Source organism: Leptonychotes weddellii, unplaced genomic scaffold, assembly GCF_054177405.1.
Source record: "Leptonychotes weddellii isolate Sample4059 unplaced genomic scaffold, ASM5417740v2 HiC_scaffold_2826, whole genome shotgun sequence".
In the NCBI taxonomy this organism is placed as follows: Eukaryota; Metazoa; Chordata; class Mammalia; order Carnivora; family Phocidae; genus Leptonychotes; species Leptonychotes weddellii.
In genome coordinates, this window is record NW_027876840.1 from 1 (window position 1) to 13,120 (window position 13,120).

The following is a 13,120-nucleotide window of genomic DNA, read 5'->3' on the forward strand; positions in this document are numbered from 1 at the left end:
AATCCCAGCTCCTCTATTTCCAGCTGTGTGACCTTGGTTTAATTCCTTAAGTGCTTAGTGCCTCAGTTTCTTCATCTGTACGATCAGGATAATAGTAACACCTACTTCATAGCATAGTTATGAGGATTTAATGAATTAATATGTTTTTTCCAAATTTTTTTTTGAAGTATAGTTGACATACACTGTTATATTAGTTTCAGATGTACAACATAGTGATTTGACAATTTTATATGTTACACATTGCTCACCATGATAAGTATAGTAATCTGTCACCATATAAGGTTATTACAATAATGACTATATTTTTTCATCTCTGTGACTTATAACTGGAAGCTATTTTTAAAGTGCTTTGAATAGCACTTGGCGTATAGTAAGTGCTATAAAATATGTTAAAATAAATCTTATGTGAAAGTATATAAGTATATATAAATCTACTTATTTATATGGTTTGTACATCTTCCTACCAGTGCTATTTCTTATTGTTACTTTTCACAGATTCTAAGGTTCTGGAAGGTATGAATGCTACTCCCCAATATATCTACCTTTCCAAGGCAGATATGTAATAGTATTTCAGCATGCAAAAGTAAGTCATAATTATTTGTGATGGGTATTGTAGTAAGATACTTAAAGGCCTCTGAATTGAAAACATAAATTCATTTGAACCTGAAAGAAGTTTGAACTCTGTTATCTGAAATGTAAGGCAGTGAGAATAACAATAAAGTCTTTAACTGCATTTGAATTATAATACAAAACATTGTGACTTTTTTACCCCAGATCACTTTATTCATACATCTTTGTAATGATTTTGCTATAGGAATCTAACTAGAAGTAGAGTAACATGTACTTTCCTTTCACAGCTGTAGAAAGGACTCAACAAAGAAAGCTTGAAGAAGAACTCTTGGCAGCAGCGAGAGAAGGCAGAACAGCAGAACTCATAGCTCTGGTAAAACAGCAACAACAACGTGTGTTCTTTACCTTTCAGGAAAATTTTAACTTAATGTTAACTTCATAATTTAGTCAAATTGTGGGACTAAAATACTGGAGAGTATAATAATAGTACAAACATTCTTAAGTATCTAAAAACACTTGGCATAATTATAGTTTAAGCAGGATACATTGTAATGATTATATTTTTCTCTGAATTTATTTACATCCCCACCCCCTACTGAAAACCTGATGGATTAAGAAACTGAGTTTTCAAGGCAAATACTTAATGTAAGGATAATTTTTTCCAGAGTAAGCCAATTTAAAATTGAAACAATATGTAGGATCCAATAAAGGAACAAGTTTCTCTAATTTTGATAAGCAATTTCTGAAAGGTGTGCTACACTTTTAGAAAGTAACATATAAAGAAGGGACAATACTTGGGAATATTTATATCATGTTAGAACAGACTGAAAACTTTACCCATTTTTTTTTTTCCTTTTGGAGACCTACTTTCTAGTTTCCATTTCCCGCATAGTCTCATTAAACATGAAACCAAATTTGTTCTAAATTCAAGACTGAAGCATTGCCATTTGCTTTAAAGTTATTTCAGCTCATTTGAAAAGGCCTCTTTGGTTTCCAAGTAAAGTGCCTCAAACATTTTTTAAGCTTTGTGAAATGGAGACTATGTAAAGAAGTTTTTAAAGCAGTCATTTGGGAACAACAAATTCCGTAGAACTTTAACATTTATACATTTAACATTTATGAGTTTAACTCTTCTGAATGATTGCCTATGGGAGACTGGTTTGTATTTTTGCTGTCCCAAGTATGAATCACAAGACTGGTAGAAGGGAGCAAATCTTAGTGAAATCTTAATGTCCAGGGGTGGGTGGGGTGACATTGGTGTAGTGCGTGGTGTCTCTGGTCACGGGAATGTGGGGCCTGAGCTTTCCTGGCACCTCGAGGACAAACATGGGGAGTGACCTGGATTTGCTGGTTTAGTGAGCAAGAAGTTCCTGACCATCTAGCTTCCTAGAGCTCTGGTGTTCATCAGCTTCTATAGTTTGAGGGCACCCCTGAACATGCAGTTATACCTTAATGTGTTTTATGGGAGGAAGTCTATCTTTCATGTGTAATTCTGCATTGCATTTTTTCATTCGTTAGCTCAACAGGCCCAATCCTCCTGATGTTAATTGTTCGGATCAGTTAGGAAATACACCCTTGCATTGTGCAGCTTACCGGGCTCATAAGCAGTGTGCCTTAAAGCTTCTGAAAAGTGGAGCAGACCCAAATCTGAAGAACAAAAATGGTAAGCATGTCGGTAAAAGCCATTGTTGGTCATTTGGAAGCTATAAAAATAAGTCAGTGCCATATAAAATTGCTTTGTTTTAATATCCACCCTTTGTTAAACTATATGGCTCCTACTTAATTTTGAAGTCAAGGCATTCACACAAAAGAAAAAAACTTACTAATTTGCTTCCTAGTTTAAGAGTTAACTGTTGAATAATACTTATTCCATAGGGGGCTGTAATGATTAAAATAGGTCTCCCCCCCTCTCGAGGGAAAGAGAATATAGTTGATTCTCATTATTTAAGATACTTACGTTCTGCCAAGTTGTTGTGAACAGAGAATTAATGAATACTGAGCCATTGGTCCTAGGGGGAATATGGAGTTACATTCTTTTTTTTTTTTTTTTTAAAGATTTTATTTATTTATTTGACAGAGACACAGTGAGAGCAGGATCACAAGCAGGGGGAGAGGGAGAGGGAGAAACAGACTTCCCGCTGAGCAGGGAACCTGATGTGTGGGGCTCGATCCCAGGACCCTGGGATCATGACCTGAGCCGAAGGCAGACGCTTAACTACTGAGCCACCCAGGTGCCCCTGGAGTTACATTCTTGAAAGCCTCTGGTCACAACATTTTTATACTGATTAATATATAACTTTATTTTGTGTGTATTTCTGCTTTAAAACACTTTAATATATATTGTTAATTCATGAACATAGAGCTTATGCCAACAGCACTAACACTCATGCCTGAGCAGAGTTTGTCTAATATAATATATTCTCCATAAAGCACATCATAGCTCTCTTGCTCTTAGGAACATTAGATAACAATTCAGTGCCATGTTTGGTGGCCAGTTTCAACAGTGAAACCACCAACAAAAAGCAAAAATACTGAAAACGTGGCAGTACTAGGTAGACTGTGATAGGGACATTTGTTTTCTGTGTGAGAGCTGAAACAAGAAGGCAGAGCGCCACCTTGTTCTACCTCAGCTGGAAACATGAGAAGACTCAAATTTTTTACCACTTGGGATTTGCCTGTGAATGACCAAGAAATTGCTGTAAGTATTGATTTTGGGGTTACAAATTTTAGCAATAGGCACAAATGCAAGTATGGAATGTACAGGTAATGAGTTTCAACTCTACATGCATGACAGTATCAGAGATGGGATCATATAACCACAAGGGAAGCTACAAAAGGTGTCCTGGGTATTCAAAGGGGGAACATTGCATTAGGGCCATTCACTTTTAAGGATGCTTCCCTCCCCTCTGCCTACCACCAAACCTGGATTAGGACTTGACTTGGCAGTGGTCCACCAGGACCCTCTTTTCACCTCCATCTTTGCCAAAATCCTACTCCATGATAATTGCTGACTTATGTAGTTGCATCCCATGAGACTGAATTCCTAAAGGCAGAGCTAATACCTTACTGTCTGGTTTACCTGGGATCTATAGTAATGTATAGCACATGACACCTTCTACATGTTGCATGTTTGTTGAAGGCTTAAGTAATTAGAAATGGCTTCATGATGGAATAGATATTTAGTATAGACTGAAGTCCTAGTAGGATTTTTTTTTTAATCCTCTCTAAATACCTGTATCTCTAACAAAAGGCCCCACTCATATTTTTTTCTTTTTAAACATAAACAGAATCTCATTAAATTTTGGAAAGGGTATTCTAAGCAGAGGGAAGATTATGACAAAGGCATCAAGGTAAAAAAATTCAAGTCAAGTTCAGGTGACATCCTCATTTTGGTATATCCACACATGTAAAGGGGAGCAGTACTAGGTAATCCTATAAATGCAGATTAGGCTTACATAGTGGAAAGCCTTAAGATGCCAGATCATTTTACCCCTTAATTTGGAAGTTCAGGGGACCATGATAAAGAAATAGGTGAGCAGTGGAGAGATGAAGTACTTTAAAAAGATTAATGTGGTTACAGTATCTAGGATGGGTTGTGACAGAACCAAGACTATAGGGAGGGGTCAGTAGGACCATTGGAGTGGTCTTAGGTGAGAGGTAATTAGGGCCTGAACTTTTATTGACCTCGATAGGAGTAGAAAGGAAAAAGAAAATTAATGATAGAATTTTCTGCTCTCCTCCCTTCCTTTGTCCTTTATGCTATAGACTGGCATTAACCAATAGATACATAATGAGAGCCACATACGTAATTTTAAGTTTTCTAGTAGGCACATTTAAAAAGTAAAAAGAAACCAATGAAATTAATTTTAATAATCTATTTTATTTAAAACAGTATATCCAAAAACTATGTCAACATGTAATCAGTGAAAAATAGTGAGATTTTACATCTCCTTTTTGATATTAAGTCTTTGAAATCTGGTGTGTATTTTGCACTTAACAGCACATCTCAGTTTGAATTAGCCACATTTCAAGTACTGCATAGCTACATGTGATTAGTGTCCACTATATTGGACATAAACTGCTCTAGACATACCAAACTGTTTGAGTCTCTGGTTAACCATGCTGTCCCTACCCTGCCTGTGCTCTTCTCCCTGACAGAAATGCCCTTTTGATGCTTGTCTGTGTGGTAAACCCTAGTCTCATTTTAAAAGTTAGCTCAAATTGTCTTCCCCAGACAGGCTTTCCCTGTATCTCTAGGATAGATATAGGTTCTTCCTGGAATCAAAGAAGAGAAACCAGGGGATAGAAAAGGGGAAACACTCAGGAGATGGGAGGGAAATATCAGTTCCATGGAAGCCAAAGAGCTAAAATGTGGAATAAAGGGGTAGGGTGTATTTGTTGTCATGTGCAACTTACACTAAAGAAGATAGATATTTAGACACTGTGGAATTCAGTGACTCAGTGCCCAGAGTTCCTTTCTGAAAGAGTAGTGTCCACTGGGTAGCTGAGCAACAGCAAGGTGTTAGGGGTTAAGGAATGAGTAGGCAATGAGGAAGCAGAGGTAGCACTACTCATCTGCTTCTTTGCAATATTTGAGAACAGAAGGAATGGTTTCATGGCCAAGAAGAAGATTTTTTAGGCAGAGAGGTTTAAGCATGTTTTTAAAGTTAAGGAGGATTAACGCAATAGAAAAGGAGCTTGATGATTTAATTGTGGCAGTTAGAAAATGTAACTTTAAAAAAATGCAGTGCTTTGGTAATGGCAAAAAAACAAAAACATCATGTTCCAATTTTGAAGGATATAAAAGACCTAAAAATGGAGAAACCTATGATGTTTTTGGGGAAAAAACTAAAAATCAAAAAGCTAACTGTTCTCTCCAAATTAATTCAAAGCCATCCCAGCCAGAATCCTCAAAGGGTTTTCATAGGACTTGATTACCTGACTCTCATTTCTATAGAAAAGTCCAGGGCAGTGAATTTTAAAATTGAAGAGAAGCAGGGGGGTTGTCCTGCTGGATAAAAAGACTAATTCTGAACCTATTGGAAGTAAAACATTCATTTATTCAACAAATACTTAGTGTTTATGTGCTAGATACTGTTCCAGGAACTAGGGATCTAGAGCAGTGAAAAAAAAAAACAACAACAACCAATCCCTGCTTTCGGGGAGCTTACATTCTAATAGGAGAGAGCCAATAAAAAGCAAACATTATGTCAGATGAGATCAGTGCCTAGGAGAGGGGGAAAAAGGCAAGGAAGGAGGAATTGGAAGTGTGTTGGGTATATCGAGGGTTGCTGCTTTATGAAAGGTGGCAGGAAAAGCTCTGTGAGAATGATAATTAAGACTTGAAGCAATGTCAATGTCTAGGCAATGAGGATGGTCCTAGGCAGCAGATGTGGGGGGTGTATGTGATGTCTGTCATGAAAAGCAAGGAGACCAGTTTGTCCAGAGTAGAGTGAGGGGAGAGTGGTTGGAGGAGGAGGTTAAAGAAGCATTGGGAACTGCATGGTGAAAGGCCTTGTGGGTTATCATAAGAATTGTGGCTCTTACTCTTTGTGAGATGGGAAGATGTGGGAGGGCTTAGAATGCAGCAGTGATGTGATCAGACTTAGGTTCTAAAAAATGGTCACTGATTGTTGTGAGAATAAATCCTAGGAAGACAAGGAGGAGAAAGGGAAGCAGTTAGGCTATTGGAATAATCTGGTGAGAGAGGATATTGACTTGGATCAGGATAATGGCCATACAAGCGGTTGTAAATGTTTGGATTTTTTTTTTTTTTTTTTTTTTTTTTACATAATTTGAAGGCAGAGGGGTCAGGGTTTTCTGATGGCTGGGATATGTGAGGTATGAGAAAAAGACAAGAATCGAGGGCGACTTTACAGTCTTTCAGCTGAGGACCTGGAAAAAGGGAATTTCCAGTTACGGAGTAGGGTAAGACTGCAGGGAAGGGTAGGCTAGCATAGCAATGACTGAGAATTAGGAGTTTGGTTTTTAAGGTGTTGAAAATTTGAAATCCTATTCTACAATCCAAGTGAGATGTCAGAAATAGAAGTTTGTGCTTAGGGGAGATCTCTGGGTGGAGATATAAATTTGGGAATTGTCAGCATATAGAGTTAGTAAGGGGATGGATAAGATCACTTAGATCTTGGGGGCACCTGGGTGGCTCAGTTGTTAAGCGTCTGCCTTCAGCTCAGGTCATGGTCCCAGGGTCCTGGGATCAAGCCCCGCATCGGGCTCCCTGCTTGGCGGGAAGCCTGCTTCTCCCTCTCCCACTCCCCCTGCTTGTGTTCCCTCTCTCGCTGTGTCTCTCTCTGTCAAATGGATAAAAAAAAAAAAAAAAGATCACTTAGATCTTGGTATACTTCAGGGTAGATGAAGATGAACAGACCAGATAGTTTGGAAATTAAAACATGTACATATGGGAACTTGATAGATGACAAAGGTGGCATGAAAAGTGGATGAGGAAAGAACTGAGTAAATAATGCCAGGGCAATTAGTTATCCATATCATTATACATGAGAGATACACATATGTCACATATATACCATGTATGTGGGATGTGTATATATGTATCTTGCATATATGTGATTATGGAGGCAGATATCTGCTACAATATGCTGTCTGCAAGCTGGAGAACCAAGAAAGCTGATGGTGTAATTCAGTCTGAACACCTGAGACCAGGAAAGCCACCAGTGCAAGTCCTCGAGTCCAAAGGCTGAAGAATCAGGAGCTCTATGTCAGAGGGCAGAAAGAGAAGGATGTCTCAGCTCAAGAAGTGACAATTCATTCTTCCTCTGCCTTTAGGCCCTCAATAGATTGGATGATGCCCACCCACATTGGTGAGGGCAGATCTTCTTTACTCAGTCCATGGATTCAAAAAGCTAATCTCATCCAGAAACACCCTCACAGGGAGACCCAAAAATAATGTTTTATCAGCTTTCAGGGCATCTCTTTAGCCTGTTTAGGTTGACACACAAAATTAACCATCACATAACCTAATTTCAGGACTGTGTGATATGGTATAAAGATAGATATATAGATTTGTAGAACAGGAGTCTAGACAGCAACCTATATATAGGGAGAATTGATTTTTGATGAAGGTGTCAAGGCAATCAGTGGAGAAAGGATTATTCATTTTTTGAATGTTTTATAAGTTTTTTATATATTTTGGATTCTGACTGTTTCTCAGCTATGGCATTTGCAAATACCTTCTTCCATTCTTTAGGTTTAGTTTTGTTGATTGTTTCCTTCACTGTGCAGAAGCTTTTTATTTTGATGTAGTCCCAGTAGTTTATTTTTGCTCTTGTTTCCCTTGCCTCAGGAGACATAACTAGAAATAAGTTGCTATGGCTGATGTCAAAGAAGTTACTGCCTGTGCTCTCTTCTAGAATTTTTATGGTTTCAGGTCTCACATTTTAAGTCTTTAATCCATTTTGAGTTTATTTTTGTGTATGGTCTAAGAAAGTGGTCCCATTTCATTCTTTTGCATGTTGCTGTCCAGTTTTCCCAATACCATTTGTTGAAGAGACATTCTTTTTCCTATTGTATATCCTTTCCTGCTTTGTTGAAGATTAATCGACCATATAATTGTGGGTTCATTTCTGGGTTTTCTATTCTGTTCTGTTGATATATGTGTCTGTTTTTTGTGCCAGTACCATACTCTCTTGATTACTACATCTTTATAACTTGAAGTCCAGAATTGTGGTGCCTCCAGCTTTTTATTTTTCAATATTGCTTTGGCTATGCAGGGTCTTTTGTGGTTCTAAACAAATTTTAAGATTGTTCTAGCTCTATGAAAAATGCTGTTGTATTTTGACAGGGAATGCATTAAATGTGTAGATTGCTTTGGGTAGTATAGACATTTTAACAATATTCTTCCAATCCATGAGCATGGAATGCCTGTTTCTTTGTGTCATCTTCAGGTTCTTTCATCAGTGTTATATAGCTTTATTCCTGGATATCTTACTGCTTTTGGTGCAATTGTAAATGGGAGCGATTCCCTAATTTCTCTTTCGGCTGCTTCATTATTGATGTATAGAAATGTAACAGATTTCTGTATGTTGATTTTATATCCTGCAACTTTACTGCATTTGTTTATCAGTTCTAGCAGTTTTTTTTAGTAGAGTCTTTAAGGTTTTCTATATATATAGTATCATGTCATCTGCAAATAGTGCAAGTTTGACTTCTTCTTTGCCAATTTGGATGCCTTTTATTTGTTTTTGTTGTCTGATTGCTGTGGCTAGGACTTCCAGGACTGTGTAAATAATAGTGCTGAGAGTGGACATCCCTGTCTTGTTCCTTACCATCAAGAAAACTCTCAATATTTCCCTATTTAGGATATTAGCTGTGGGTTTTTCATATATAGCCTTTCTTATGTTGAGGTAGGTTCCCTCTAAACCTACTTTGTTGAGGATTTTTATCGTGAATGGATGTTGTATTTTGTCAAATGTTCTTCTGCATCTATTGAAACGATCATATGATTCTTATCCTTTCTTTTACTAATGTGATGTATCATGTTGATTTGCAAATATTGAACTACCCTTGCAAACCCAGGAGTAAATTCACTTGATCATGGTTTTTTTGATGATTTTTTTTTTAAAATGTATTGTAGGGTTCAGTTTGCTAGTATTTTACTGAGCATTTTTACATCCATGTTCATCAGTGATACTGGCCTCTAGGGTCTCTTTTTTAGTGGTGTCTTTATCTGGTTATGGTACCAGGGTAACGCTGGCCTCATAGAATGAATTTGGAAATTTTCCTTTTCAATTTTTGGAATAATTTGAAAAGAATAGATAGTAACTCTTCTTTAAATGTTTGGTAGAATTCACCTGTGAAGCCAGGAGATTTTTGATTACTGATTCAATTTCTTTGCTGGTTACCAGTCTGTTCAAGTTTTCTATTTCTTACTGTTTTAGTTTTGGTAGTTGATATGTTTCTAGGAATTTCTCCATTTCTTCTAGGTTGTCTAGTTTGTTGGCATATAGTTTTTCATAATATAATCTTATAATTGTATTTCTGTGTTGGTGTTTGTTATTTCTCTTCTCTCATTTGTGATTTTATTTGGGTCCTTTTTTCTTTTTGATAAGTCTGGCTGGAGGTTTATCTTTTCTATTTTTTGAAGAGCCAGCTTTGTTTCATTGATTTTTCTTTTATATTGTTTTTTTTAGTTTCTATATCATTTATTTCTGCTCTAATCTTTATTTCCTTCCTTCTGTTGGTTTTAGGCTTTGTTGTTCTTTTTCTAGCTCCTTTAGGTGTAAGGCTAGGTTGTGTGAGATTTTTATTACTTCTTGAGGTAGACCTGTATTGCTATATAGTTCCCTCTTAGGACTGCTTTTGCTGCATCCCAAAGGTTTTAGACTGTTATATTTTCATTTTCATATATTCCCATGTATTTTTTATTTCTTCTTTGATTTCCTGGTTGGCCCATTCATTATTTAGTAGCATGTTGTGTAACCTTCATGTATTTGTGGTCTTTCCAGGCTTTTTCTGAAGGGTAAACTTATAAACGTAATGGAAGTTGGGTACAGATACCTGGAAAGGACTTGCCTAGCGGGCTCTATGAACTACAGAGCAATGGGAACAACTACGTTACATAATTTAAATTTTATCTACTAATTACTAGTTAAGAACTAAAGTTATTTTCCTACCTGGGAATTAAGTGAAGGAATCATGAAAGTGCCAAAAGAGTCAGTACCCCAAAAATTCATGTTAACAGTATGATTCCTAGTGCCTTTACCAATTTCCCAAAGACTTGAATAGTTCTTCTAGGTGGTGGTTTATAATGGTTATTCCTTCATAATTTAGATTCCAAAAGCATTCCAGTGTAACAAGAATTAATAGTCCCATGCGAATATCAGTCTGAAGAAATGTCCCTGTAAACATCAAAAATTTGATGATTGTTTAAATATACTTTAACCCTATAGTTTATAAGTGTTCTTGATAAAAGTGAAGATGCTACCTTCTGAGAAAGTATTTTAAGTCTTACTGTCTGCATTATAGAAAAAATTATTAAAATAGTCTGTTTCTTTGGCATATTGTATAACTTTCTCACTTATTTTCATACCTATTTTAGAACAGTTTTTTAAAAATTGCAAAACTAATGCTTAAGCGTTCAAAATGAAGAAAATGAAGGCACCCACAAAGTGGAATCACCTATGACCCAAATACCCATAAACACTTAGCTTTTAATCGTTAGTTATTATTCCAAATAATAGACCAAACTTTTTAAAAAAGTTTAAAATAATAGGGGCGCCTGGATGGCTCAGCCAGTTGGGCATCTGACTCTTGATCTCAGTTCGGGTCTGATCTGAGGATCATGAGTTCAAGCCCTGCAGTGGGTTCTACACTGGGTATGAAGCCTACTTTAAAAAAAATTTATTTTATTTATTTTTTTAAGTTTTTTTTTTTTATTTATTCATTTGAGACACAGAGAGAGAGAGAGAGAGACAGCATGAGCAGGGAGAGAGGCAGAGGGAGAAGGAGAAGCAGGCTCCCCGCTGAGCCAGGAGCCCAATGTGGGGCTCGATCCCAGGACTTTGGGATCATGACCTGAGTTGAAGGCAGATGCTTAACCATCTGAGCCACCCAGGCGCCCCCCCCCCCCAAATTTTTTTTTTTAAGTTTAAAATAATAAATACTAACTCAAGAGTATAGGCAAAAGGAAGGTCATATATTACTAATATCAGAATACATAGTTATTTCATGGTATTACAAAGTAGGCATCAGAAGGGATAGAATCAGGAACCAGGAGCTGTTAGGAATCAAGAAGGCTACCACTCATTGTATGTGTATCCTTCTCTCAATGCTTGATCTCTCATTTCTTTCTCTTAGCAGATCAGTTTTCCATTATACATGCTGGAAGATGACTGCCCTGAACTCCATTCGGTAGACCAGGATTTCCTAACCTCAGTTTTAAATTTCAGTGGGAGATAATCCAATGGCACCCACTGTGTTTGGGGCCTGCCTCTGATACAGATAGCTGGAACTCTGGGGCAGGGCCTTATGGTGCAACCATGGCTGCTACGTCTCCCCCAGGGGGTGTGGAAAGAGCAGTGCTCAGACACTGGTGAAAGAGTGAGGGTTGGCAAATGCCTCAAAGTGTCTACTCCTTCTGTTTTATGGCTTGTAAATAGAGCTGACATATTAAACTCGTACTTTTTATCAAGTATCAACAATTTTTCCATATTGTCTCCAGAAGCATAGTTTTCTTGGCTCACCTTCTGGATAGTATTTCACATGGATATAATTTACCACCCAAAACTCCAATGATATGGACAATGATTATCTGTTTTTCTACTACTAAATTTCCCCAGTTTTTTTTAAAAAACTTTCTAATTTTTACATTACATTTTTATTCAAATTTGTTGATCCTTGTCTTTGATTTCTTTGAACACTTCTAGACTTAAGTCAAGATTTGGTAAATATTTGATTGTTATCTCCTAGCTTATCTGTAATCACATTCATTCATTAAGCAAATGCTGAGCCTCTACTGTGTGCCAAGAACTATTGTAGGTGCTGGGGATCCAACAGCCAACAAAACCTGACAGTCCCCACACTTTCAGAGCTTATGTCCTACTGGGAGGAGATAGACAAAATGTAAATACACATATAATGTCAGGCAGTGAGGTGCAGAAAAATAAAACAAGACGAAGGGGATAGAGAGTGATGACGTGGGGGGTGGGGGCGCCGTTGTTTTGGAAAGCATGTAAGGGAGGGCCTCTGTGAGCACAGAGCTGAGTTAAGGAGTGAGGACTGAGGATACCTGGCAGAAGAGCATTGAAAACCAAGGGCAAGCAAGTATAAATGCTCTGGGGTGGGAGAGCACTTGGCATATTTAAAGAAGAAAGCTGTCAGGGTGCCTAGGGCAGGGCAAGTCGGGGGAGAGGGGTAAATTCGGTAAAGTAGCCAGAGGCCCAGCCCTGTTTTTGCAGGGTTTTGAGTAGCAACGTTTATATAGGAGTGTGTGTTAGGATGTGAGACTCTCAGATTGCTAATCACCTATCTTTATACCCTTCATCGAGCAATCTTTCCTTGTCCATTGTTTATGCCTTTCTCCTACCTTTTATTATTCTCCCTCTCCCTCCCCCAGCTTGGGCTCTCTCTCACTCTGTCTCAAATAAATAAAATCTTAAAAAAAAAAAAAAAAGAATTTATGCTGTTTTGTTTTCTGTTCTCTTTCATTGCTTCATCTGTCTCTTCTTTTGCAAGTATCTCATTTTTTTTTTTTAAAGATTTTATTTATTTATTTGAGAGAGAGCACATGAGAGGGGGGAGGGTCAGAGGGAGATGCAGACTCCCTGCAGAGCAGGGAGCCCAATGCGGGACTTGATCAGGGACTCCAGGATCATGACCTGAGCCGAAGGCAGTTGCTTAACCACCTGAGCCACCCAGGCGCCCGCAAGTATCTCATTTTTTTTAAAGGTTTTATTTATTTGAGAGAGAGAGAATGAGACAGAGAGCACGAGAGGGAAGAGGGCAGAGGGAGAAGCAGACCCCCTGCTGAGCAGGGAGCCCGATGTGGGACTCGATCCCGGGACTCCAGGATCATGAC

At 37.8% G+C, this 13,120-nt stretch overlaps 1 protein-coding gene across 1 annotated transcript; it reads left to right on the forward strand.

Moving 5' to 3' along the window:
• The first annotated feature begins 68 nt into the window (after positions 1–68).
• LOC115939083 (oxysterol-binding protein-related protein 1-like) lies at positions 69–12,706 on the forward strand. The gene is made up of 4 exons (XM_081810529.1): positions 69–583; positions 858–943; positions 2,089–2,233; positions 2,648–12,706. Exons 1-4 carry the CDS (start codon positions 520–522, stop codon positions 2,656–2,658), a joined length of 306 nt encoding a protein of 101 aa, XP_081666655.1. The 5' UTR covers positions 69–519; the 3' UTR covers positions 2,659–12,706.
• Positions 12,707–13,120: the final 414 nt, after the last annotated feature.

Excerpts from the sequence above, each read along its gene's own strand:
- LOC115939083 (XM_081810529.1), top strand. The coding sequence starts at position 520 with ATGCTACTCCCCAATATATCTACCTTTCCAAGGCAGATATGTAATAGT. Across the intron at positions 584-857 it reads TAGTATTTCAGCATGCAAAA|CTGTAGAAAGGACTCAACAA; the intron begins GTAAGTCATAAT and ends TTCCTTTCACAG. Across the intron at positions 944-2,088 it reads CAGCAGAACTCATAGCTCTG|CTCAACAGGCCCAATCCTCC; the intron begins GTAAAACAGCAA and ends TTCATTCGTTAG.